The sequence below is a fragment of the Rhea pennata genome, chromosome 20 (genome assembly GCF_028389875.1).
Source record: "Rhea pennata isolate bPtePen1 chromosome 20, bPtePen1.pri, whole genome shotgun sequence".
Taxonomy (NCBI): Eukaryota; Metazoa; Chordata; class Aves; order Rheiformes; family Rheidae; genus Rhea; species Rhea pennata.
In genome coordinates, this window is record NC_084682.1 from 2,012,236 (window position 1) to 2,039,069 (window position 26,834).

General features: G+C 61.1%; 1 protein-coding gene across 2 annotated transcripts; it reads left to right on the plus strand.

The window, feature by feature from the left end:
- Positions 1–324: 324 nt before the first annotated feature.
- On the plus strand, positions 325–17,303 carry HNF1B (HNF1 homeobox B). Of its 2 annotated transcripts, none has more exons than XM_062592510.1 (9): positions 325–668; positions 5,474–5,673; positions 6,462–6,726; positions 6,944–7,185; positions 12,397–12,560; positions 14,904–15,036; positions 16,131–16,322; positions 16,446–16,564; positions 17,283–17,303. In XM_062592510.1, exons 1-9 carry the CDS (start codon positions 325–327, stop codon positions 17,301–17,303), a joined length of 1,680 nt encoding a protein of 559 aa, XP_062448494.1. The 2 variants fall into 2 exon arrangements, with proteins under 2 accessions (XP_062448494.1, XP_062448495.1); XM_062592511.1 differs by having other exon boundaries at positions 6,540–6,726.
- Positions 17,304–26,834: the final 9,531 nt, after the last annotated feature.

Consider the following 26,834-nt stretch of genomic DNA (forward strand, 5'->3'; position numbering starts at 1 on the left):
GGGGGGGCCGGGCTGGGCCGGGCCGGGCCGGGCGGGAGGGGCGCGGGGCCCGGGCCGCCGCCGCCCCCGCGGCTCCCGGAGGAGAGGCCTCCCGGCGCTGATTTGCATAGGGTATATTGCCTAATGGAGGCGATCATGGCTTGGTAGAGGGCGGCCCGCGCCCCGCAGGAGCCTCGGCAGCCCGGGGCGGAGCGGCAGGTGTCCGCAGGGCGGGCCGGGGCCGGGGCCGGGGCCGGCCCGGCGCGGCGCGGCGCGGCGGAGCAGAGGGCCCCGGCGGGGAGACCTGCGGGGGCGGCGGGGCGCTCCGCCGTGCGCCCCGGGACCATGGTGTCCCAGCTGAGCGCCCTGCAGCAGGAGCTCCTGGGCGCCCTGCTCAGCTCGGGGGCCACCAAGGAGGGGCTCATCCGCGCCTTGGACGACATGGTGCCCAGCACCAGCTTCGGCGTGAAGCTGGAGAGCCTGCCGCTGTCCCCCGGCGGCGGCCCGCCGCCCGACGCCAAGCCCGTCTTCCACCCGCTCGCCAACGGGCACGGCAAGGGCAAGCTCTCCGGCGACGAGGGCTCCGAGGACGGCGACGACTTCGACACGCCGCAGATCCTCCGCGAGCTGCAGGCGCTCAACACCGAGGAGGCGGTGGAGCAGCGCGCCGAGGTGGACAGGATGATCAGGTAGCGGCGGCCACGCGCGCGTGGGGCCCGCCCGCCGCGGGGGGACCCGGCGGCCCGCTGCTCCGCGCCGCGCCGTGCCGCGCCGTGCCGCGCCGTGCCGTGCCGTGGGTGCGCCCGGCGCCCCGTTCACGGCGGGGCGCGGGCGGCGCGGGCGCCCGGGGGGAGGCTCGGGCTGCGGCCGGGACCCGCCGGCGGCTCCGTCCTCCCTCCGCGCCGGGAGGAAAAAAAACATAAACTGCAGCACGTGGAGCCCGGGGTGTTATTAATTTATTTCTATAAATCATCAACAGAAAGATACACAAAGGGCCGCGATTAGGGCGCACAGAGAGGCGGGTTATTCATTGCCGAAGTTGTAAACCAGGCGGGGAGGGGGGAAGGAGGAAACCCCCAAACGCGGCGGCTCGTTTCGTTTGCGCGCCGGGGGGACGCGACCGCCCGGCCCCGTTGGGCGCCGGGGCTCGCCGGCTGCCAGCTGCCTGCCCCGGCAGCGCCGCGCCGAGCCGAGCCGAGCCGAGCCGCGTCGGATCCGGCTGGACCGGGCCGCGCCGCGCCGCTCGGAGCGGGACCGCCGTCGGGGGAGCAGCCCCCGGCACGGCGGGACCCCTGCCCGCCCGCCGCGGCCCGCCCCGGGGAGCGGCGCGGCGCGGAGGGGCGCGGGGGCCGCCGCTGCCGGGCGGTGCCGGCTCCCGCGTGTGCGCGCCGGGGCGCGGGGAGCGCGGTAAGACGCCGCGGTGCTGGCACCGGCCCGCGGCCCGGCCCCGCGGCCCCTCCGCAGCGGGCGAGCGGTGCCCGCAGCCGCGCTGGGGTCCCCGGGACCGCACCGATCCTGCCGGGACCGTGGCCCCGCGCGGCGCCGCCGGCGGTCCCGCCGGGAGGGGATCGGGCCCCGTGGCCCTGCCCGGGACGGCGCGGTGGGCAGCGGCGGGCTGGCCCCGCCGAGGGGCTGCCGAGCTCCGAAGAGCCCCGGCCCGGGGCAGAAGCGGCCGCAGGCCCTTGCAGCCGGGGTCCCCGCTTCTTGCACCAAGTCGCGCCCCGCACCTTTGCCCGCCGTCTCCCACCCTGGCCCTGATGTCGCACCCCGCTCGCTGGCCGCATCCTGCCGGCAGCGGCAGCCGCGGTGCTGGAGGGGGCGCGGGGCGGCTGCTGCCCCGAGGAGCGCGGCTCTCCCCCAGGTGTTCCTGTGCAAAGTTTGCCTTGGGTGCAAACAAGAGCGGGCACATGTCCCCGAGGAGCCTTCTGCAAAGAGCTGCTGTTTGCTCTGCGAGAGGCCTTTGTACTTGGAGAGGGAGCCGGCGTGCGGCAGTCAGGAACCATTTACTTGGGCCGCGCACGGGGGCTGAACCCAGGCGGCCCGGCCCCAGGCTGCTCCCGACCCCTGGGGGTCCTCAGCCCCGGGGCCGCCGAGAGCCGGCATCGGGGAGCCCCTGGGCGGCGGGGAGCAGCCGGGCTGCCGCTGGCGAGCGCCTCCGCCGAGCCGCCAGCCTGGCGGGCCGGGGGCGCCGGCCAGCTCCCGCTCGCCCCCGGGTTTTGGCTGCGATGCGGGGTAGGGGGTGAGCGCTGAGCGCAGCACACCTACGGGCCCTAATCCCTCCTGTGTGTACCCAGAGATGCAGATTAGATAGATCATTTATGTAGAGAGCCTGTTTTATAATCCAGGTGTATAAATTCTTGGGATATTTCTCGGAGGATGTCGAGTGTATTTACCTGTTTTCAAGGCTGACAAAGAGGGTGAGCGGGTGCGGGACTCCTCGGGCGACGCGGGGTGGGAAACCCTGCGTGCAGGTCGGGGGGAAATGCCTGTTTCGTGGTCGGCGATCACAGCTGTGGTTATTTGTGGTCACTGTTGCGCAGGAAAAAAACCTTTCATTGGTTTCCGTAAAAGCGCTGGGTGGAGAAGGACTGCGGCCTGAGGTCCGTAAACTGCTTTTCTGGTATCCTAAAGGGCTTCTGGGTTTTTCTTGCAAACCTTCCCCCTCGCCCGATGAAGGTTAGACAATTAGTGGATTTTTCATTTCGGTGACAGAACCAAAAAAATAGGCTTTGTTGAACCAAAAGCTTTTCCTCTCGGTTTTTAGGTTAACAAATAAAAAAAAAAAAAAAGAAAGAAACCAAACAAACACTCAAACGTTTCATTCTGGGTCAAGTCCAAACATTTTGTTTAACATGAAAGAAAATGTTTGGGTTTGGTTTCAGGTTGTTTAACCCTTTTAAATACGGTCAAGTTGATTCGTAAAGAGAAACATTGCTCAGAAATGAAAAGCGGAATAATTGTTTTGGAAGTGTGAGTCTGGAACCTGCTGGAAATATCAAACTGAAGCCTTTCTTAAAATAACAAAATGAAGCGAAACTCAAGGATTTTATTTTTTCTAATCCTCCCATCATTTTTTCAGCCAAAACATTGCCAATTTTATTTCAATTTGGAAATTTTAATTTTATTTCAATTCAGAAACCACATCCGCAGCCCCCAGGTCACTCATTTTGCATTTTTAAAACGATGCGTGCTCAACACTCCGCGTTGGCCGAAGGATTAATGCTGGCAAACGATGCCTGGCGCTAGCGGGGAGCCGAGCCGAGCGCCCTTAGGAATTTTAAGGCTCTCTTTCCTTAAGTTACGATTAATCGGTAATTGGTAACGCCAGCGGGGAGACGGGCCCGCGGCTCGGGGCCGCTTCCAGCGCCTGTCGCCTGCTCCGGTTCCCCGTCCGGAAACCGGGAACGGGCACGCGGAGACTTCGGTGAAAAGATGTTTCCTTCCCGCTCGTGCGGTTGGCTCCTGCCTCCGCGTCGCCCCGAAATCCCGCGGCCGCCCCGCCGGGGCTGCTCCTGCTCGGGCGCCGGTGCCTCGGCGAGCCCCTCGCCTCTGCCGGGACGGCGCCCGCCGCCGGGCAGAGCCGGCGCCCGCGTTCGGCGCGGGAGTTTGGGGGAGTTTGGGGACGGGGTTTTCCCGGCGGGATGGCGCTTAGCCCGGCGCCGGGGCGCTCGGAGAGCTCGGGCCGCGTTTGCGCGCGCGCAGCCGCCGGGCCCCGCGGGGCTGCGGCGCCATGTGACTGCGGCCCTGTACAGGACGCGATCCGCAGGAAGGAAAAGATCCTTCAGCCGCGCGCGTCGGAAAAGCCGCCGGCGTCCGGCTGTTTGCGGCGGGGGGGGACGGCGGCCCGACGGCCCCGCTCGCCGACGCTGGGTGCCCCCGCCGGGGGCTGCGGCGCCGGGCGCGGGGACGGCGACTCGGCACGTGGTCCGTGCCCTCCTTTCCGGGGCCGGGGGCTCGGGCAGAGCGCGCTCCAGAAGGCTGTTTGTAGCTGCTTACTTTTGCCTTGCTTCCAAACAGCTTTGTTTTTGCGCTGCGATAGGGACAAAAAGTAAGAAATCTACCTGTCGGGCTTTTCCCCTTGACAAGTTGAAGGATCCAGAATAACTAATGAATTGGAAAAGCAGTTGGACGGTTATTCCAAGTAAAGCATTAGAATATCTCATTATTTGAGTGCATAACTGTGACCAGGTTCAGGTTCCACACGGCTTTTTTCACTATCAAAGCACTTCCTTTTACTCCGGCGTCTTCACCTATTAAAGAACAAATCCGGCGATCCAAAATGCTGCCGGAGCGTATTGGCCTGCTCGTCCGGCTCTGCCTGCTCGCGCTCGGTGGATCTCCAAGCGCGCCTACGGCGTTTTTATTTTCGCCTGGTTTTGTTGCCTGTCTTGGTGTCCGCTAAGGCAAGGACACCAAGGTTGCGCAGGTTCGGGGGGGTCGTTTCCCTCTTCCCCCCCACCCCCGATCCCGGGGAGCCGGGGCAGCAAATTCCAGCGCTTAGAAATACCCGGGGCTCGCTCGGCGGTGGGGGCGCGTCGCCCGGGTCTGCTCTGCGCCGTGACCCGCCGCTCCCGAGCCTCCTCCCTGCGAGCGGCCCTAACCCCCCGCCCGCTCTCGCGAGACGGGCGGAAATAGGGTTCGGAGACCCTTGGATAATTATTCCTGCAGCGCCGGGGGCGGGAGGGAGAAAGCGAAGCGGCCGGCGCCGGGAGAGCCCGGGGAAGGGCGAGGGCGGCGGGCCGGGACTTTTGGGCCGTTCCTCCCCGGCGAGCTGTCGCGAGCTCCGCTGGCGCTGCCAGGGCTGAGATTTATGAACCTGCCCGTCCTGTTGCCGCCGCGTCCCTTTCTGGAGCGCGGGGAAGGCGGGCGGCGGAGGGGGCCGCTGCCGGGCGGCGTTTTGGGGCTCAAGCGCCGGGTTTGGGGGCGAGCTCAGCAGAGCACGGGGGCCGCGAGGAGCCGCTGGCAGCTCCGCTGCAGCCGCGCAGCAGCTCCCGCGCGCCGGTAACGCGGCCTGGAGCAGGGGCCGGGTTGCAAAGGCAGAGAGAAACATCCACTGCCATCCTCCCAGTTTATACGTGTGTGTATATATAAATATATCTATATATAGTGCGTTTGTGTGCGTGCATGTACCCCAGTCAGGCGTGCATAGCTTCGAAGGGAGAATTGTCATTAATGCAACAGCGACGACAGCAGCCGTTGCTGAATCCACTGCATTTCCCCCCGCAGGGATCCGGGGGCGCTTTGCGGAGCTCAGCGCCCCGCCGGGACGCCGGGGTCTCTCTCCTTCCCCTCGGGGTGCCCCGTGCCGCCCCCCGGCCCCGGCAGGGAGCTGTTGTTCGGGGCTGCGCTCCGTGGCCGGGCGAGGACGTGCGCGGCATCGCGGGAAAGGCGGTCGCGGGGTTGCGCGTGCCCCCGAACCGCTCGGGCCGCCCGGGAGAGGCGGCAGCCGGGCGTCTCGGCGCGGCGAGGCGCTGACCCTCGTTTTTCCCCGCAGCGAGGACCCGTGGCGGGCGGCGAAGATGATCAAGGGCTACATGCAGCAGCACAACATCCCGCAGCGGGAGGTGGTGGACGTCACGGGGCTCAACCAGTCGCACCTCTCGCAGCACCTCAACAAGGGCACCCCCATGAAGACGCAGAAGCGTGCCGCGCTCTACACGTGGTACGTCCGCAAGCAGCGGGAGATCCTCCGCCGTAAGTACCCGGCTCGTTCGCTCGGCCTCGCGCTCTCGCGCGCGGCTCCTCCGGGCGCCGGGGCGCGCACGGATCCCCGCCGCCCCCGGGGCTTTAGGCCAGCGCGTGGGGCTCCCTTTGCCCGGGCCGGGCCATTGCACAGAGAAGCCCCCCGCGTCCCCTCTGTGGCAGCCTGCCTGGCCCCTTCCCCAAATGTTCCGGCCGGTAAAACGCGTTTGAAGCCCGAGGGGGAGTGGGCGGGAGCCTCCCGTGTAGCATGCGCAGGCTCCCGCAGGGCCGCGGGGCTCCTGCACGCTTGTGTGCCCTCGCGCTGCGAGAGCGATCGGTAAATCCGCACAGGCACATCGTTTCCCACCTCTCCCCCCGTCCCCCTGCTCTATATTTTTGCAACTGCTTGCAAAAAAGGAAAGAGAGAAAAAAGAAACCCCCCCCCCCCCGTAAATGCACCCGAAGCATGGTCTGGAGCAGCGCATGCCGCTCCGGAGCGCGCAGAGCAGGCGTGACGTGCGACCGCCGGAGCGATCGGAGCAGAGCTCGGCGGGGAGCGGGGAGGGGGCGGCAGCGAGAGGCGGCGCTGGGGGGATCTTCGCGGCCGGCTCCACGCGGAGCTCCGCGCTGGGAGCATCCGTGCCCGGCACGCGCCTTCCCGGGACGGGCCCGGCGGCGGGAGCGGAGCGGGCGCCGGGGGCAGGGCTTCGCCCGCGGCGGGGGCTGCGCGCGGCGGCCGCGGCCGTGATCCGAGTGCCGGCGGCTACAGGCCCCCCCAACTCTGCTCCTTTCTCTTTCAGAGTTCAACCAGACAGTCCAGGGTGGTGGAAGTAGGACAGACAAAAGCAGTCAGGATCAGCTGCTGTTTCTCTTTCCAGAGTTCAATCAGCAGAACCAGGGGGCTGGCCAGCTCGACGACCCCTGCGCCGAAACCCCCAGCAAGAAGATGCGCCGCAACCGCTTCAAGTGGGGGCCGGCCTCCCAGCAAATCTTGTACCAAGCCTACGACCGCCAGAAAAACCCCAGCAAGGAGGAGCGCGAGGCCTTGGTGGAGGAGTGCAACAGGTAACGGCTCCGCACCGCCTCCCCGCGCTCTCCCGCTTCGCCCCGGAGCTTTTGCTTCCGAGACCGGCGGCGAGGGGACGCCCGGCCGGGGGGAGCGGGGCGGCTCTTGCTCGCGCCGTCGCGGAGAGCAGGCCGGCTTTCGGGAGGGCTCGGAGGCTCCCCCCGGCCCGGCGCCCCGCGGCACGCTCGCCCCAACCTGTCCCCTTGCCCCGCGCAGGGCCGAGTGTCTGCAGCGAGGGGTGTCTCCCTCCAAGGCGCACGGGCTGGGCTCCAACCTGGTGACGGAGGTGCGCGTCTACAACTGGTTCGCCAACCGGCGGAAGGAGGAGGCTTTCCGCCAGAAGCTGGCCATGGACGCCTACAGCTCCGGCCAGCCCCCGCACAGCATGAACCTGCTGCTCTCCCACGGCTCCCCCCACCACAACCAGCCCAGCGCCTCCCCTCCCGGAAAAATGCCAGGTGAGCGCGCACGCCGACGGGCGGACGGACGGACGGCGACGGCCCTGCCGGATGGGTTGTGCCAGCGCCGGGGTGTCCTGCTCGCGGGCAGCTCACGGCGGCCCCGGCTCGCGGGTCGCCCCGCGCCGCAGGTCGTGCGCGCCCGGCTCGTCGCCCGTCGGCAGGGACGGAGCCCCGGGGAGCTGCTGCGGGACGGGGAGGGCGCGAGGGGAGCCGGGCCCGGGCTCCTCTGCGGCCGGGCACCGCTCCTGTCCGGAGGCTTTTGCAGACTGGATCGGGCGGCTCGCGCGCCCGTTCGGGATGAAGGGACCGGCTCCTCGGCGAGCATCGCTGCCGCGGCGCGGGGTCCGAGCGGGCCGGGGCGCGCGGGGCAGCGCGGCCGGCCGGCCGGCCCGCCGTGACCAAGGCGTGACCCTGCCCCGGGAATGCCCCGCGGGGCCGGGGCGGGCGCTCGCCCTCCTGTCACCGGCCGATTGCTTACAAGGTGCCCTACAAACACATTGTCAGCAAAATCAGCTGTTTTCAGTGTCGGCCGCGGGGCTCTACAATAACGCACCAGCGTGCGGCCCCGCGTTGTCATGGCGTTGTCCCCCTCATGCATGCTTAATTGACAATTAAGCGGGGGCTTTGAGCGAACCTTGTCGCCTTTGATGTGCTCGCATCCTCCCACCACGCATCCCGGCACCCCGCGAGCGCCTTTGTTTCCCTCTCTCGGGGCACTGCAATTCCCGGAGCCGCCGTCATTTATCTTGCGGCCGGAGGGCCGTTAAGCCGGGGCCTTTCTTCCCCGGTGCAGAGCCCCCGCCGGCGGGAGCCGGCCGCGGCTATAGGGCCGCTGACAGCCTCTTCGGGGGCCTTTTGAGCCGGGCAGGAGTGATGGCCGTGGCCACGGCCCTTCCGCAGGGTCAGGGGGGCTCCGCGCGGGGCCTCTGCCGTGGCCCGAGCCCCGGCCTCGAGGAGGAGGTGGAGGGGAGGCGGAACCGGGCACGGAGCGGGCACGGAGCGGGCACGGAGCGGGCTCGGGTGCCTGCGCCACCGGCAGGTTCCCACGCCGCCGGCAGGTTCCCGCGCCAGGAGCGTGGGAACGGGGCACGGCGGCGATGGGCAGAGACGGCGCTCGGCCGCGGGGGAGGCTTTTCCCCCCGGATAGGGCCGGTGCGGGGGGCGAGGAGCCGCCGGGGCACCCTCGCTGCCCGGCGCGGGGCGATGCGGGCGGGCGGGCGCCCCTTTCCCGCGCCGCGCGGGGAAGGCGGCCCGGCTCTGCCGTCTCGCCGGCCCCCTCGGCGACCCTCCGTGCTGGGATTTGAACTGCCCTTGCACCGCGCGCGGCGGCGTCTGCGGCACTAAAGGCCTTAACAGCTTAATGACGGCGCTCGCCGGGCCCCCGGGCGCCGCGGCCGGAAGCGGCGGGTCCGGCCGTGCCGCGGGCCGCCACGGCGCGCACGTGCGGGCCGGCGGCTTCGGTCCTCGACGGAGGGAGCGGCGTCTTGCCAAAGAGGGTGACGAATGCCCGAGCGCAGATAACGGCAGTAAAAATCAAAACGAGCATCCGTGCTCCCTCCGCCTGTCCCAGCGCCGGCCGTGCGCTTTCAGCTCTTTTAACTCTTCGGAGTTAAAAATCCCCGAAAGGCTGTTTCGGAGGCTTCCCTCAGACTCTGGACTTTTCCCTTCCTGCAGGGTATTTATTATCAGCGATCTCAGTTCCCTGTTTGATCTGAAGGTCAGGCTGCGCTTCGGCTCGGGCCGCGGGCTCGCGCTTTCGCCCCGTTATCTGCCGGGGCTGTCGGCGCGGTGATGGGATTAGGGGCGCCGGGCGCCGGGGCCGCATACAAAGGGGCCGGCGGGGTCCAGACCCCGTCACGTCCCTTTAGGATGCTCACCCGTATCTATACACACACACATTAATATATATATATACACGTGGATTTGGATTATTTGTGTGCTTTTAGTTATAGCTGCAGGCGTGCACATATGTATGTGTAAATAGCTCCCTCGCTGGAGTGCTCCCTGAGCAGAAAAGGCAGTTTGCATCTTTTTTCCCCCCCCCCTTTTTTCCCCTTCCCTCCCGCCAAAGGCCGGTCGGGAAGGGCCAGCGCGGAGGCTGCGCCGGGAGGCCGCGGGCCGCGCGGGGCCGGCGGCGGCCGCCGCTCGGGCCGCAGCTGCGGGGTTTTACTGTCGCGCCCGTCGCGGCGCTGCGGAGCGCGGGGCGCTGCGAGAGGCTTTTGCTGCTTTTATGGAGGGTAATTAGGGCTTTATGGCTGCAGCAGAATGGGAGGGTCCAGTCCCAATAAACAGGTTTATAATGGGTATAAACCGTGCCCCTCCGTAACTCAGCAAGGTTAACACTTTAGAGACGGCTTGAGTGGCAGCCCAAAAATCAAATCTTGGCCCTGAATTTTTGAAGGGTCGGAGGGGCCCGTCGTGCCCCATGGGCCAGTGTCGCCGGCGAGCCGCAGGCGCGCTCGGGATGCTCCCGCTCCCGGAGCCGGGCGAGCGGTGGGGTCTGCTGCACGGGGAGCGCGCGGAAAAAAATACCGACTCTGCAAGCCTTCACCTGAACGTGCTTTAAATCAGAGGAGGGCTCGCCGGCGCGGCGGGAGGCTCCCGGGGAGGGGGGAGCGCTTCGGCCGGCGGAGGGCATCGGCAGGGTTACGGCTCCGGGAGCAGCCGCTGCGGCGCTGGGCAGCCCGGCGCGGAAACGCGGGAGAGCAGTAAAGGGCTCGGCGGGCCGTGCCGCCGCCGGGGCGAGTAGCCAGGTCCCATAAACAGACTTTTATATTCTGGCCGTAGCTCCAGCGAGAAGACGAGACCCCCCCAAGCACCAAGGCGCGCCGGCGGCTCCTCCCGTGGCGCCGGAGACCCCGGCGGCAGCGACGAGGGGTGGAAATCGCCTCCGTTCCCCGGCGGCTCCCGAGGGCTTTGCGGGATACTCCGCAAATAGGAGCCCGCGGCGTGAGGCCGAGAATTAGTTACCCAAGAGACAGATTTGGACCGGATTTGCTGGGAATCCCGCGGCTGGGCAGCTCCGTTGCCGGCAGTAATACCACCTGGTACTGGTTTCCCAAAGCTAATTATCCAATGAGCCAAAACCCAAGCCAATTTCCCGGGCATATAAATAATAGCAATACAGCTGTCCCGTTCTGGGAATGGGAGAACGCAGGCCGGGGTGGGTGGTGGTTTCCTAGAGGTCTCGGGACAGGCCGGCTCCGGCGGGGCCGAGGGCATGGAGCAGCTCGTGGGCGCGTGCCCAGTCCGCGAATTAAGTCTTCGCCAGGAGTTCCTGGTGTTTTTTGCATGGGGATCTAGAGACCCCCAAGCCTCAGGCACCAGATTATCTGGAAACCTGAAACAGTTGTTTCCTGGGCAAGAAATGTGCTGTCCCCGGGATCGCGGAGAAAAGCCTGCAAGTCAGCTTTAAAGTGCCAGCATTTGTAAAGACGGCTTCCTAACGCCAGGAGTCGTGGCTTACGAATCGCGAGCATCCGGAAAGGGATGTAAGGTGGTTTGGGGGGGATTTTTTCTTTTTCTTTTTTTTTTTGAATTTGAAAATTCCCAAATTCCAAACTCCTAGTATTTAACAGATATTAATATCGCTACTCTGCGCATTCGTAGCATTGCTCGGAAACGTGAGGAGGCTCAGGAGGCAGGCGCACGGCCGTGCTGCCGCCGGGAAGCGGGAGATGCCCCTGGGCGGCCGCGTCGCTCCCGCCGCCGCGGAGGCTCCGGAGCCGGCGGCGGAGCGGTGGTTGCACCCACGGCGAAGGGGAGCCCGCGCCGGGGGGGCCCGGGAGCGTCCCGCGGCCGGGCGCCTCCCCGCTCCCGGGAAGTTCGGCGACCCCGCGGCGAGCGCGGTGCTCGACTCCCCGTAATAAATGGCTTTGCAGCCGCAGTCGTCAAGGCAGCCCTGTAAAAGACGCTTTTGTTTCCAGCGGGTTTTCCTCAGTTAATTATTTGTGATCTCTGGATGCCTTTCCATGACACACGGCTGATCGTGTGGTTATCAATGCGAGGCTTTTTGGCCAAATTCAATATATTTATATTGAAGACCTGTGCTCGAGCCAGACTCCGCTCCATGGTGGCGGCCGGCTGCGATCCGCCGGGGACCTTTGCGTTGGTCACTCTTCCGCCTTCCTGCGGGCATCTGTTAATCATACACTCGTCAAGGGGGAGATCGGGTTCAGAAGGGCCCGAGGGGGCAGCGCGAGGGAAGGGGTCCGCGGAGCAGAGCCGGGCCGCCGAGGGAAAAGGCTGCGGGAAGCCCAGGAGCTCCCTGCGGCTCGGGGCCGCCCAGGCCGGGCTGCGGGCGCTGCGGCCGTGTGCCGGAATTTGCAAATCACGGTGCAAATTCCAGCCCGAGCGATGCGGATGGTCGCTGTGGGGGGCGACTGCCGCAGGGCAGCTCGGGTACCCTGCGAAAGGCACGTTTGGCATCTCCCACTGTAACTTTGTCATGGTACTTTTAAAAGCAGTGGAGCAAGAGGGGGTCGTCCTGTGCTGCCCTCCCAGATTATTGCTCAAGCGTGCAGTTAAATTTAAAAGCCAGGGAATTTTTACTCCCTGTCCCAGACAGTGGGTGGGTGGCAAACACACTGTGAAAAGCACACGGCTTTTGTGAAGGTCTGTGCCAGGGTCCAGCACCTGCTTGTTGCTGGAGCCCTTTGCCCGTTCGTGAAGCCCATTGCCCTTTGCGAAGCTCATTGCAAAGCCTGTTGCCCATTGCAAAGCCTGCTGCAAAGCCCGTTGGCCTTTGTGAAGCTTGTTCCCCATTACAAAGCCTGTTGCAAAGCCTGTTGCCCACTGCAATGCCCATTGCGAAGCCCAATGCCCATTGCAAAACTCATTGCCCATTGCGATGCTCTTTGCAAAGCTCGATGCCCACTGCAAAGCTTGTTACCCATTGCGATGCCCGTTACAAAACCTGTTGCCCATTTCAATGCCCGTTGCAAAGCCCATTGCCCATTGCAAAGCCTGATGCCCGTTGTGAAGCCCGTTGCAAAGCTCGTTGCCCCTTGCTATGCACTTTGCAAAGCCCATTGCCCGTTGCAAAGCCCGTTGCACCCCGGTGCACCTCGGTGGTGCCGAGGGAGCTCCGGGGGGGTTCCCCCTTGGCAGGGCGTGTGTGGGGGGAAGCCCCGCGGGAACCCTCCCTGGGGGCCGGCACCGGCGGGGCAGCCCGGCCACGGAGCAACACGCTGGCGTGGTGTTTTGCAGGAGTGCGATACAGCCAGGCGGCGAGCGGCGAGGCGGCATCCTCCGGGGCCATCAGCCACCACGGCAACGGTGCCATGGTGACCACCAGCCAGGCCGTGCTGCAGCAGGTCTCCCCGGCCGCCTTGGACCCGGGCCACGGTTTGCTCTCGCCCGACGGCAAAATGGTGAGTACACCTGGCCCTATTGTGGCCGCGGCGCTGATAAGATAAGAGGGCCCGGCGGGCAAAGCAAACACGCTGCCGGCGGGTTTCACACGCGGCCCGCGCCGAACAATGGCGCATTGTGGGGCCGGCCGCGGCGCGGGCACGGCCGCCTCCGCGCCGGCGCTCGGCCCCGCGCGCCCGCCCGGGAGCGGCGTGTTTTCCGAGCGCGGCCCATAAACCTGACGGAGCCCCGCTCGGCTTTTATTGATTGCATGCCTCGCGGATTGAATGCGCGCTGGGTGGATCACTGTTTGTTTTCTCCCGCCGATGACATGGGTGCTGATAAAATGCTCATTCATTATTTTTTCCTTAAGCCCTCCGCAGCGCTGAGTTTCGCCGGGGAAGCGGTTTCCTTTCAAGCAGGGCTCTGCTCCTCCCGCGGCCGGTGCCCGCGCGCGGGGTGCCGAGCTCGCCCCTGCCCCGGGCTGCGGCGTTCCACCGGCGGCTCCGACGGGCCGTGCCGGCTGCCGCCTTCCCCCTGCGCGCGCTGGGGGTATAAACCTGCCCGCAGCACGCAACGCACGAGGAGTCGCTGCCAGGGGTTTCCTGACCCGCGGGGACGTCCGGGCCGGGGGAAACGGCAGGACGAGGGCGACCGGGGTCTCCCTCTGGCTTCCTGGCGCCTCCCTGCGTGGGTGCCTCGGGCGTTGCGTTTGGGCGGTTGCAAAAAAACAAAAACAAAAAAAAACGCCCATTTTTTTTGCCATTGCAAAAACTGTGCGGGGCCAGGCCAGGCTGACGTCCCCGGCGCTGGGGCCGCTCGTTTCTGTGCGTGGCACCGGCGCGTGAAATCGCTTGCAGGGGGAGCAGGGCCGCGGCGGTGCGGAGGCGGCTGAAGGCCGGCAGGTCTCTCCGAGGAGCCCGCGGGGCGGATCGCAGCCCGGCTCCGTTCGCCCGTGCGCTTCCCCGGCCCGCCTTGCCCTTCCGAAGCCGAGCGGCCCTTGGGCGCCTGCGGGAAGGCGCAGCGGAGGGTGCCGCGACGCGGGGAGGAGAGCGCGGGCGGGAGCTCTTTGGAAGCGCAGCGGGGAGGAAGCGCGTTGGCCGGCGGGAGGAGGAGCGCGCGGCGGCACGCGGTCCCCCGGCCGCCCGCGGCCTGCCCGCTTATCTCTGATCTCCGAGCGAGGCTAGCTAGCGCTTGCAAGATATTTCATAAAAGTATGCTGTAGGCTGCGGTTTCTAGTAAGTAAACACGCGCCTTCACCATCCCGCTCGGGGCCGGGAGCAGCCCGGAGGGAGCCGCGCGCTGCGGAGCCGGCGGGTTGGGCGCCCCGGCCGCGGCGGTCTTGGTGCGGGCTGCCCTCGAGCCGAGGCGGGCTGCAAGCCGTAAGCGAGCGGCCGCGGGCTGGCTGAGCGGTGCGCCGGAGCGTGCTGCGAGCTGGCCTTGAAGAACCGCAGAAAGTGGAAAACACTGGCTAAGGAAACGTGACTCATTCCCGTGCTTCGGAATGTATCGATCCGTTTGTTCCGACCGAACCAAATTCAGTTCGGTCTGGAACCACGTGTGCAGAGCAAACACAACGCTCGCACCGCGTCCGGGGTGTCGCGCGCCGCCTCGGCGCTGCCGCCGAGCCCTGCGCCGCGGCCGCTCGGCGCGGGAGGCTTCACGAGCTCGCCCCCCTGCCGCCCGACGCGGACCAGCGCGGCGGCAGCGCGCAGCGGTTCGGTGCGGGGTGCTGCCTCGCCCCCCCGGTTACACTGGGCACCAGTTGCAGTGGTTTCTGCGTGCTCCGGGTGGCTTTGCCCTGCGTCTAGCCTTTAAATCCCGGCTGGAAACCTCGCGTCGGCAGGTGGGTCCGGCTGGGGTAACTGGCGCTGCTGCCCGTGCCCCGCGCAGCCGCCGGCCGCCCCCGAGCGCCGAGCTTCTCCTGAAACGTGGTGACCTAGAGAGTCGCCCTGAGGTCTTTGCTTATTTGCCTTCTGGGTTTTTTTTTAGCTTCCAGAGTTTATGTTTCTCACCTTTCCTCTGTAAGGGTGATGGTTGGTTAATGAGCGGTGCGAGTCCTCAGCTGCCCCCTGACTGCGGACGCTTGGACTCGGGGGACGGTGCAGCCAACGGTGGGGCTGGGTCACGTCCCCAGCGTCGTGCCCGGGTGGATCTCTGGAAACTGTTCCAGGAAAGCCTTTCACCACCGCTGCTCTCGTTAGGCGTTTGCTATTTATTAACGTGATGCTCAGGAGCCCCCGGCCGGGCTGGACGGCGGCTCGCCCTGCCCCAGCGCGCCCGGCGGCCGCGGGCTCTGCCCTGCCCCGCTCCCCCCGGCCCGCCGCGCCGCTCACGCCCGCTGTCCCGCTTTGCTCCTGCAGATCTCCGTCTCGGGGGGCGGGCTGCCCCCGGTGAGCACCCTGACCAACATCCACAGCTTGTCCCACCACAACCCGCAGCAGTCCCAGAACCTCATCATGACCCCGCTCTCCGGCGTCATGGCCATCGCACAGAGTAAGTGCTCTGCCGTCCCACGCCTGGGTGGGGGCCCTCCTGCCGCCGCGCGCTTCGCCCAGGGAAACCCTCCCATCTGCACCCGTGCTGCGCGGGATGCAGCGGGTGCTCACGCGCTTCGCCCAGGGAAACCCTCCCGTCTGCACCCGTGCTGCCCGGGATGCAGCGGGTGCTCACGTGCTTCGCCCAGGGAAACCCTCCCGTCTGCACCTGTGCTGCCCGGGATGCAGTGGGTGCTCACGCGCTTCGCCCAGGGAAACCCTCCCGTCTGCACCCGTGCTGCCCGGGAAGCAGTGGGTGCTCACGCGCTTCGCCCAGGGAAACCCTCCCATCTGCACCTGTGCTGCCCGGGATGCAGTGGGTGCTCACGTGCTTCGCCCAGGGAAACCCTCCCGTCTGCACCCGTGCTGCCCGGGATGCAGCGAGTGCTCACGCGCTTCGCCCAGGGAAACCCTCCCATCTGCACCTGTGCTGCCCGGGATGCAGTGGGTGCTCACGTGCTTCGCCCAGGGAAACCCTCCCGTCTGCACCCGTGCTGCCCGGGATGCAGCGAGTGCTCACGTGCTTCGCCCAGGGAAACCCTCCCGTCTGCACCCGTGCTGCCCGGGATGCAGTGGGTGCTCACGCGCTTCACCCAGGGAAACCCTCCCATCTGCACCCGTGCTGCCCGGGATGCAGCGAGTGCTCATGCGCTTCGCCCAGGGAAACCCTCCCCTCTGCACCCGTGCTGCCCGGGATGCAGCGGGTGCTCACGTGCTTCGCCCAGGGAAACCCTCCCGTCTGCACCTGGGATGCAATGGGATGCAATGGGTGCTTGCTGCTTGCCCAGGGTGGCACCTTCTCCTGGGGGCAGCAGGGGACTTTTGCCTTTGATTGTGTTATACTTGGCCCTGGGTCCTGCCACAGCTCTGAGCACAAGAGGGGAGGTCGGCGGAGGTCTGGTGTCACCACGCCAGCGGTGGGCTTATGCGTCAGCTCCTTCTCGACCTGCACGGCGGGGAGCAGCTGCCGGGAGCCCTTTCGCAGGGCCGCCGGGAGCCCGCCGTGCCGGCCCTGACGTCTCGGTGCTCGCCTTGCTCTCTCCCGTCTCGCAGGTCTGAACACTTCGCAGGCGCAGAGCGTGCCTGTTATCAACAGCGTTGCCGGGAGCTTGGCAGCGCTGCAGCCCGTGCAGTTCTCCCAGCAGCTCCACAGCCCGCACCAGCAGCCGCTCATGCAGCAGTCGCCCGGGCACATGGCGCAGCAGCCCTTCATGGCCACCGTGACGCAGCTCCAGAACTCGCACAGTAAGGGCCGGCGCGCGGCTCCCGGCGGGCTCGGCGGGCCGCCGCGGCGCTGCTCGGCGAGGCTGCCCGCCGCCTGCCGCGGGAGCCCCGGCGTGACGGCGGCTCCTCTCTCCCTCCCCGCAGTGTACGCGCACAAGCAGGAGCCCCCCCAGTATTCCCACACCTCCCGCTTCCCCTCGGCGATGGTGGTGACCGACACCAGCAGCATCAGTACTTTATCCAATATGCCTTCCAGTAAGCAGGTACGGCCGGGGCGGGCGGCGGGCGCCGGCGGGAGCCCCCCTGCCGCGGGGCCCCGGCTCCTGGCTCCGGGGCGGCGCGCCGGGCAGTGCTCCCCTCTCGCCAGCCCCGGGGGCCGTGGGAAACGCGCGGCCCTTATCGATCGCTAGATAAACGAGAGGGGAGCCTTGAACTTGCATTCCGTGGGGTTGATTTTTTTTTTTTGTTTTGTTTTTTTCCGGCTGCGTTTGGCTCACGGGGATTTTGTGCGAACTTTCGCCGTTCGGTTCCCGCGGCGGCGCGCGAGCCCTGGGCGGCGGCGGGCAGCGCCGGGCGCAGCTCGGCTCGTCCCCAGGCGGCCGGGGCGGCGCGGGGCCGCGCCGGGGCCCCCGCTGCCAGCCCGAGCGCGGCCCGCCTTGCGCGGCCTCGTTTCTTCAGCAGAGCAGCTCGCGCTTGGCTGCTCTTGGCAGCACTACTGAGGCGAGCGAGCTGCCGAGGAACAATTTCTCCAGGAGGCCAGGCACAAACAGGCCCTGTTCTATTATTATTATTATTATTATTGTTATTATTATTATTGTTGTTGTTACGTTTTGGGGGCAGGATCTGGCTCGGGAAGCGTTTTTCCCGCTGCGCTCGCTGCGGGGGACGCGCGCCGCGGAGCCGGGGGGCGTTTGCGGCGGGGGCGGCCGGCGGCGCCGGCTCCCGCGCTCACCGCTCCTGCCTCTCTCGCCTCTCTCCTAGTGTCCCCTGCAAGCCTGGTGATGCTCCACACTTCACTTGTTTTGCACCTAGCAACCGGACCGGATTTTCCACCACATCCCGCGGGCGCCCCGCGAGCCGCCGGCGCGGGGCGGGGGTTTGCGCTAGCGAAGCTCGTGCAGCTCGCCCGAGCGCCGGCGCGGGAAAAGCCCGTTACCGCGGAGCGGAGCCGGGGCCGCGCTTCTCCTCCCCCCCTCCGCGCAGTATTTCCGAGACACGTCCTGAGGATTTGCTCTTAAGTATTTGCCTTCAAAGAGACCGTTGGCTCTCCCGGGAAAATAGGAACAAACTGTACTGAGGACTGGCGGAAGGGGAAGATCAATGATATTTAAGTTATACTGCTTCGCCCAAGGCACTGAGAGGGACCTGGAGCTGTTACGTGGCATGCGGAAGAGGGAATTGCATGTGCCGTCGAACTGAGCCAATTAAACTGTAAATATAGGGACAGTCTGCTCCGCCTGGACCCGTCTCCATCTCCTACACACAGAGATTTATATAAAAGAGGTGAATTTGTCCAATGGATGTAAACTACTGTAATTAAGTGCAATTCCCCCACCTGTATATATTATTCCCCAAACTCCTCTCTCTCTCTCTTTTCTTTTTTTTTTTTTTGGTAGAGTCAGAGCCAAGCACAGCTTCGGCTCTGGCTCCGTCCGTCTCCCCTTCCCGCGTTGTCCCCCGCGAGGAGGAGGTTGGCGACGAGCCCCGCCGCCTCCGGCCCTGCCGATGGCTCGCCGTCCGGCGTCCCGGCGGAGCTGGCCGGCTGGCCGCCTTCCCCGGCTCCGCCAGCCGCTCGCCCTGCGAAACCCGCGAGCGCGTGCGGGGCAGCGGGGCGGGCGAGCGCTGGGGGAAGAGCTTCCTTCGAAGATGATCCCAAGCCTTCAGCTAGCCCCGCAGCAAACCTCTCGGCACAGGGCGGCTCGTCCTTCAGCAGCCGGCGGAGGGCACGAAACCACCAAGCTCCTCGGCTGCCGCCGGCCGGAGGGTGAGGGACGTTCCCTTGGACCCTCCGGCAACTTCAGAGCGAGGGTCGGAGAGCTGCCTCTTCCCCGCTCGGAGGAACGGCTTCGAGGCGAGACCTGCAGGCTGCCAGCCAGCACAGGTCTGCGGTCGGTGCGGCATCCAGATGGGCGCCCGCTGAGGACACGGGGCTCCAGGCCTTCCAAAGCCCTGAAGCGGTTTAGGTGCCCGGGTCTGACTTCCAGACGTCGCCAGAGCCGTTGTCTCACCGCCCGTGAGACGCAAGCTCCTCCGTGCCCGCAGCCCTTTCAAGACTGATCTAAAGTGCCCGCATTGTGTAGTTTTTTGTGAAACCTTGCAGCGTGTGCCAGGCACTGTGAGTGATTAGAGAGGTGACGACCAGTGGAGGTACCTGTGGACAGATGACCGATGCTGAAAAGAAAACCACTACGTGCTTTCTTTGAGACAAGGAAGGCTCTTTTACTCTGTGTTTGTACAATGTCTAGCACAGCAGGACCCTAATCCTTGCTGGGACTAATAGGGGTTGCCCTACGGTAAATAAGTCATCATGAATTGGAGACCAATAAGCAGAATGACATTTAATTTAATGTATACCATAATTAAATACCATTTCTTCTGGTTTGTTGTTTCTGTGTGATCTTCTGCTCAAGTTACGTACCCAGGGTAAAGATTATATTGCACTGGTGTCATGATCAATAAGAGGAACTGAAATGCGTAGCAAAACATTTTAGGGTATCAATGCTGTGTATTTGGAGAAGGCCCTGTAAATTCCACAGTCGTCGTCATCTGCTGCTTGGCAGGTGTCAGTTCAAAAGGCAGCATGAGACACACGAGCAGACTAAGTTTTTCCTTGAAGGAGCAGTGATACATTTCTCTTGCTCTCCCCTGCACTATTCGTACAGGTTTCTACATGCCCAGGGTCAGCCAGAAATAGCAGTGGGCTCCAGGACCAGCATTTTAGTTTGTTTTCCTGCGAACCCCACCTCTGGGGGTATTTCTGTCTGGGGTTTGCGTTTGCTCCAGAGAGACAAGGACCCTTGGCAAAGCCTTGTCCAGACCCAAGCTGTAAGCTCCTTCATCTGTTTGGACACAGGGAGCTGGAGGTCAGAAGACCAGTGTCCTCACCCTCCTGTGGCATTAATGATATTGCCCTTATTCTACCACAGCTTATTCCTCATCCTTCACTAACTGTAGCAGTTGAGTGTTAAGCAAACCAATTAAGAGCTGTCTCCCAGATGGACAAAGAGCAACTCCATCAATTTTGGATATTGAGCCCATAGATCAGTAAAAAAAAGAGGGGGAGAAGGGAGGGTGCACTACTATTGCTGCAGTTTTTTGAAGTGCTTTGATTGCAAAGAGCTAACATAGCTGAATGTCTCGAGCACATCAGCGGCAAAGGGTGACCCTTCAGAAGATGCAGCACAGGACTTTGGTTTGCCCGGTGCTCAAAAGCGTCCGTGTTTGTTTTGGAACCTGTTTGTTTCAAAAGTCAAGTGTGGGCTCCCGTGGGAAAGGCTTTCTGCGCAGAGGGCTGGTGGCTCACCTTCACAGCCAGAGCAGGACATCTCGAGAAAGACCTTTGGTGGAGTGTCTTTGTGTCTGTGATTTTTAGCTATCCCAGATAAAAACTTCAAGTGCAAATCTGAGAAAGGACTAGAAGCACAAAGCCTGCCTGGTCCCTTTTGTGGAGATGCAGAAGTGAAAGACCCATTTAGGAATGGTTAGAGAGCAGAGGTGCAGGGTTTTATTTTCAGAGAACCTCTTTGCACCTTCCTGCTCACCAAGGCCCTCTCAAGGCACCTGAGCGCCAGGCTGAGCCCTTTTGAACCAGCTCAAACTCGGCTCCTGGGCTGAGTTCCCATCAGTGCCATGCGAGTCAGGAAAGAAATGTTTTGGATTGTTTATTCATGCCAACTAGTGTTTTACTCCATGAGTGGCTCTTGAAGCTAAACGGGCAAAGTTTTCCCCAGCTGATGCGTATCCAACATCAGGTCAATTTACACCCTTTGGCCCCGCAGAGGAATGAAAGGTAATGTAGCAGGAGGGAGGGCAGACACTGAGTCACTGCTAAGCTTGCTGCATCCTAGCTGGTGCTCCAAGGGGAACAGTCCTTTCTGGTGCCTGTCCTATGGTGATTTCTGTGCCAGCCTTACCATAGACGTAGAATGAGAGGCATGGAGCTTGGGGTGTGAAAACTCCTTGTAAAGCACTGTTCAGTAAATGGCTCAGTGCCGCTTCTTCTGCGTCAGTGCTGCTCTTCAGAAAGTCAGGCAGAGGGACAAGGAAATGGTAAGTGACCACCTTGGCGAGCGGAGGCCCGGAGTGCAAGCCCCGAGAAAGAGACCTGGGGGGATAAGGAAGGGCAGAGCCAGGGAAGGTGGAAAAAGCGTATAGAAGGACACATCTATACGCAGGCACAGAGATACACAGATGGAGGAGGCTATTACTACAGAGCAAAGTATGCGTGGTAAAATGAGCACGATAAAGTCAATAAAATGAATGGAACAAATGATTAAGAGGAAGCGGTATTTACCCAGGATGTGTGAATTTATGAAGTTTCCCAACAGCTGTGTGTGTGTTATCACCTGTGCCCCAGGTACCAGGAGATGGAAGGGAGAAAGCATGACTTCTTCCTAGAGGATGTTGCGGATGCTGCAAATACCAATGAGCTCATGGTGAAAAAGGTTCCCCAGATTTGGCTACAGCCTCCATCTGAGGAAACCTCTGTGTCCAGTGAGGTGTTGCCTGCCCTGAGCAGCCACAGCAGAGCCAGCCTGAGGCCAGCCCAGACCTGGCCCTGTGCAGGCGGTGCGCCGGGAGGGCGCCGGTTCCCCCAGATGGCCCGGGTGCCTCCGTGGGTTGTCGGTAAGCACAACACAACGTCAGCTCGTGGAAAGTGCAGCCCAGTCGACGCCTGCTCCAGCAAGTAAATCTGGGCCCGAGCACCTCCTGTTCGTGCCGGCACGCGGGCGATACGGCTGGCAAAGCCACTGGGTCAAAACCAGCTTAGTGCTGCCCACACAGGAGCCGTGTTTATCGGAGCTGGCCCTGCATGAGCCCTCCGTATGCAGCGGAGTGGGTGCTCCTCAGGTTTCGTTGCCTCTGCACGCCCCTCGGTTGCCATCGCTGGAGCCCCAGGAGAGCCTGTCCTGGGACAAACCTGGCCCTGCGTCTCGGGGCACTGAGCAGCTCATGAAGGCAGCCCCGGGCCAGCAGAGACCTCCCCTCCGTGGTGGTCCCTGGGTCAGATGAGCTATTCCAGTAACTTCAAAAATGTTTGGTGCGTGTGTAAAAGGACAGCTCAGTTATACAACAGCGCCCGGCTCCCAACAAACAGTTTTATTTCCAGACTTGCTCTGCCTGTCCAGCTGGCTAGGCAGATCAGCTGGAAATTTCAACAGGAAAACCAGAGGCTTCGGCTGCAGCTGCACAGGGCTGCATGGGGCGGCGGTGCTCGCTGCTCCTTCCCAGCTGCGCTCCCGACAGCACAGCAAGACAAGGCAGCAGGACTGCGCTGGGCACCGCTGCCCGGTGTCCCCGGCATGCTGTCCTGTGCGATGGGTCAAAAGGGAAAGCATTGTGCTCCCCTGCGGACAGCAAACACGCTCTGCCCTTTGAAGCCTTTGAGCGGATTTGGTTAAGCCGATGTCCGTTTGACTAGTACACAGAGAGGAATGCAGAAACTGCTTGCATTTGAGGCTGGGCTGTTTGCAGACGCTGCTAGCTTCCCCCCCTCTGCACTGTATCTTAGCTGAGGGATCAGATATACGGAGCCTGGCGGATGCTTCACGCTAGGCAGATGAGGCTGGCACCCCTGCAATGCAACCCCTTTGCTGATACCACAGTTCAGCTCAAGCCAAGCATGCTGGGCAACACTAGTATGCCCCACACGTCCCCTGCACTGCTTCCACCCCGGGACAGGGCTGCAGTGAGCTCCTGCAAAGTGCGATGCCATGTGCAGCCCTGCTCCAGCTGCTCCCCAATAGTTCTTGCGGCTCCAGACATTGCAATCTCCCCGTCTGCTGCTGACTGCCCAGCTCTAGCGTGCTCCCCGCAGCCAAGGACCTGCAAACCTGGGGGCTCACTGCAATCCACCAATGTCAGAATGAGCCTTGATGTCCCACCATTCTCCTACTAAGGCTGGTGCTTGTGGTGCTCCACATCCCATGGTGGAGCAAATGGCACCATGAATACAGAGCTGCCTCTCCAGCTGTGGGCTCTGGCAGGCCTGTCTCCTCTGCAACACCATGCACCATCCCAGCAACTCCGGCTGGCAAGACCTGCAAACTGCTCTTCATGCTGCAACAGCTGCCGCATTTACACACATGAAAGGCAGGCACTTTCATTCCTTGCTTTCCTTCTCGCTGTCAAGAGCTGTGAGAGTTCCTACATGTACTGGATGAGTACGACATCACTCTGGGCTATTCGTGGGACAAAGCAAAGACAGTTCATGAAAGGAGTCTGGTGTCACCATGTGTGGTCAGAATAAACATTGGACATGAATGAACTGAGCTGTGGACTGTATTACACAGACCCAGGAGCTGGGCTATTTGCTGCTCAGTGCAAACAGGCAAACAACTATATAAAAGCCCACGGCTGAGGTTTCCGAAGGCAGAGACCCATGGGAGGCTCTGAGCCACTGCCACTTGGACAACACAAAGGCTGGAGTCTCCTCTGCATTTGCACAGTGCGTGTGCATTTAGTGCTGTGCAAAGCGGGGAGACAGCAGGGTGATTTACCCCCTTTGCAGATGGTGGAATGATCCCAGGTCCTACCGCAGCATGAGGGGCAAAGTTGCTGCACAGCTCTCCCCAGGAAGTGTAGTGCGTGGGCGGCGTGGTGGGGCTGCAGGAAAGCCACAGCCTCCAGCTGGGAGTGAGGAAAAAGGAGGAGAAAAGAAGGAGTACATGCCACAGTAAAGAGCCAAGGGACTAACCCTAGGGACTAACCCTAAAAGCCAAAACCCTTAAACATGCACTGACGAGTTGTCCCATCCCAGCATTTCTGTTATTGCAGATCTGCACAAAACCTGAACTTCAGAAACTTTACATTCTCTTCTAATTCCAGGGGCTTTTATTTTACTTTCATATTCAGCAAAATTAATTTTCCTCTCTGTAATTAAGATGTCGCCCAAATGGATTCTTAATTACAGATAAATCACAAATCTATACACTCAACTGTTATGCTTTTCAAGTAATAAAAGAGATCATTTGTCTTCTTCAGATGAACAGAGACCAACCAGCACACCATTTCCCCCTTTATGAAGAACTCATTTGCTTTAGAAAGAAAGTCTTTAAAAAAACATTGCAAGGATTTCTTGAATAGGGGATCAAAGCTCCCACACCGCTGGAAACCATTTTTGCTAAATAAAATGTGGGTAAAGAAAAAAAAGTAAAAGTTTTTTGGCAGTGATTGGGATTACAGCACCCTTGGGAGGGACAAGGACGTGGGGTCAAGAAGTTGTGACCAGGTTAGCAACACAGGGAACAGAAGGAGAGGACAAAAGAACAGAAAGTGGAAATGGACAGATGAATGAGGAAGCATGTTTCTTTGCCGAAAGAGAATAGATACTACATCAATTCATACTGAGAGCTAAAGGATGAGGGCCTGTTAATGGATTGGGGGACACAGCAGGGATCAGAGGTCACGAGTGCACTCAGCTAGGCTAATTGACTGTTATGTGCATATTAGTGTTGATAATTTAGTATGATAGTGGGACATGGGGAGCAGATATGTAAAAATTCTGTTTACAAGATTGGTATATATACTATATTTCCCATCTTACAACAGCTAAAAATTATGCCTCAAAAAATTATTTTTTAAAGCTACTGGCCTTAACTAGCTTTCTTCAGGAGGGGATTCACAGGTGCCTTCAGGCTATAGGTGGGCGTCTCTGATTCAATTGTGCATGTGATGAAATAAAGTCTACTCACCACATTTGCTGTGCAATCTTACAGCTTTTTATTTCAGTATTACCTGTTTGGCAAGGCTCAACAAGCTGACTGATGTCAAAGAGAGACTCAACTGATTGGTCAGGGCCCATAACGAGGACCCAGACATCAGCTTTGGGCCGTGCCGTGTCTCCCCAATTTTGCAGAGGTTATAAGTGTGACCTGCAACGGTCAAGCGGCCTTGTCCAATGCACAGGATGACACAGGTGCCAGCCAACACTGCTGGAGCAGCACTGGCTGCAACAGTGCCGTGTGTCTTCTCTGCTATTCTCATTCCTGGGGGGATGCAGCTGCACAGAATGAAGTGTGGGAGCGTGGCTTGTCAGGCTGCAGCCAAATGGCCAGGTGCTTTCTAACTCAGCTCCTCTGGACTTCCTGCCTGCAGGAAAAAGAAATGAAGGAGAGAAACACCATAAAGCCTGTGACTCTCCCTCGTGTCCCGTTTCAGTCTGCAGGTGTCCTGACAGAGCAAGGCCAGTACTAATGCGCTGCTGTTACAATTTTATGCCAGCCACGGTGTGTTGGAAGCATTTGTGTTCCCTGGCACATAAAAGCAGACCCAGGGGTCTAATAAAGACTGTGAGCTGGTCCAGAAAATACTCCTGTCCACTTCACTTGAGGTCAGTGGTGGCTAGTGGGGCTTCGCTCAGGGCTGGCTCTGGTTTGTGCTCAGCACAGCCTCGGAGCAGCACTTGGGACTGGATTCCAGTCTGAAGGAAGAAAAGTTTAAAATGGCCCAGGGTTTGGCTCATGTTGACTCCCAAAGTTCACATACCGTTTTCAATCACTCTCTCTAGCTCTGCTTTGCAGTAGCCCCCTGATCCGAGCAGGGCAGTTGCTCCTTGTGCTCTCTCTGATGGATCTCTGGGCACTGAACGCTGCAATAACGATGGCTATTGGTGCCCCCTTAGCTGGTACATGCGGCTGCTGTTTGCTGTGGTGCACACAGCACGAGAACTCCCCAACAGCTTTGAGGAACGCACTTGCTTCCCCTTTACTGTTCTGGATTCATTGGAGGAGACAAAGTTGTCTTTTGTCTTGTGGTGCTTCTCTGGCAGGTATCTGAGGGGGTACATCTCCAGAAGTGTCGACGTTGCCTTGTTCAACACAAACAGGAGTGGTACTGAAAAAGAGTGAAATCAGTTCCAGACCATCTAGATATTTTAAGGATCAAATATAGTGTTGGAGGATAGGTGCAGTTTTGAGCTGACTTTTGTAGAGTCAAGATCCAGCCCAAAGAGCTCTGCTAATAGCAGAGGACTTCCCTGGTTGCACCAGACTGTTGTACTTTTAATTACTGCATTAGTTGGTTGGCTGATCTGAAAGGCTCATGTTCCTCATTTAAAGGCCTTGCTGGAAATTTGATTTTGGCAACAACTTGGCAATTAGTGCCTAGTAATTGATAGAGCAGCACCAGAGAAACAAAACTAAACCTGACGCCTTGGCAGGAGAAGTTTTTCTTTGCATTAATGTGAGTTGCTTCATTTTTGTACTTTACATCTGGCATGCAACGTGATCGCTCACAGCCCAAGTCCTGTGCATTCGCTTCTTTCCACTCCCAGGGCAGGGCAAATTGACCTTAGCGTGAAGGAGACTCAAGCCCCAGGGCTGTAAGTGTTTGAAGCTGGGCTCGTGCCATCGAGCACTTTTCCCAACAGCGGTTCAGGGAGGTCCCAGGCTCCCAGCTCCTAGCTTTCTGCCTCCACGGTGCCCAACACTGTCACCTCGGGAGCAGAGCTGCTCACTGCAGACCACAAAGGGACTTCCCTGTCTATTGACGAGGGAATATTTCCCGTTTCCTCGCTCCTGACTCTGTTGACAGCATCTTTTGGGTGAGTGATGGATATTGGTGGTGTATGGGAGATGATTTATAGTTCTTTGTTACACAAATTCCTCCGCATTCTTCTTTGTCCTCTCACAGCAACCATTAGTCACTTCTTCTACCAAACCCGCAGCAACATCCACCCCGGAAACAGCCCTGAGGATGCGGCTTGGCAGCATACTCCTGCACCGTCTTTATTCACTGCAACTGCATACATAGAAACGGACTGGCACAGGGACACACAAAAAAAGGAAGAAGCAGCGTCATGTCATTGCAGCCACCCGAGGTTTCCATACGACTGCATCCATCTGTCTGCTGGGAAGTCAAAAGGTTGGCAGAGAAAAGATGCTATAAATCAGGCAGATATGGACTGTAGGGAGGATCTAGTTTATGCAATTTTTCATCTCAGAGCTTGTAATTAAAGAAGCAACCATTACAGGAGGAACAACCGTCGCCTGTTTTTCTTAGAACTCTCAGAGTTTGGCAATGTAAACATTTAGCCCTTGAGAATTTTATTGCATAAAATAGTTTTTGTAATGCTGATGTTATGCTACTTAATTGGATTTCTGTTTGTTTTACTTCAAGAATACCAGGAAAAATAGCAGTATCATTTGATCTGATACAAGGCACTAGTAGCATACCTGTATTATTAGGGTCTCAAAGCTTATCATAATGAATAAATGCATGAATTAAATAAATTTTGATCTTTATCTCTGCAAAGTTTTTTGACTGGCTTGAACAGCTGAGTTGCTTGGTTTTTTTTTCTCCTCTCTTTGCCTC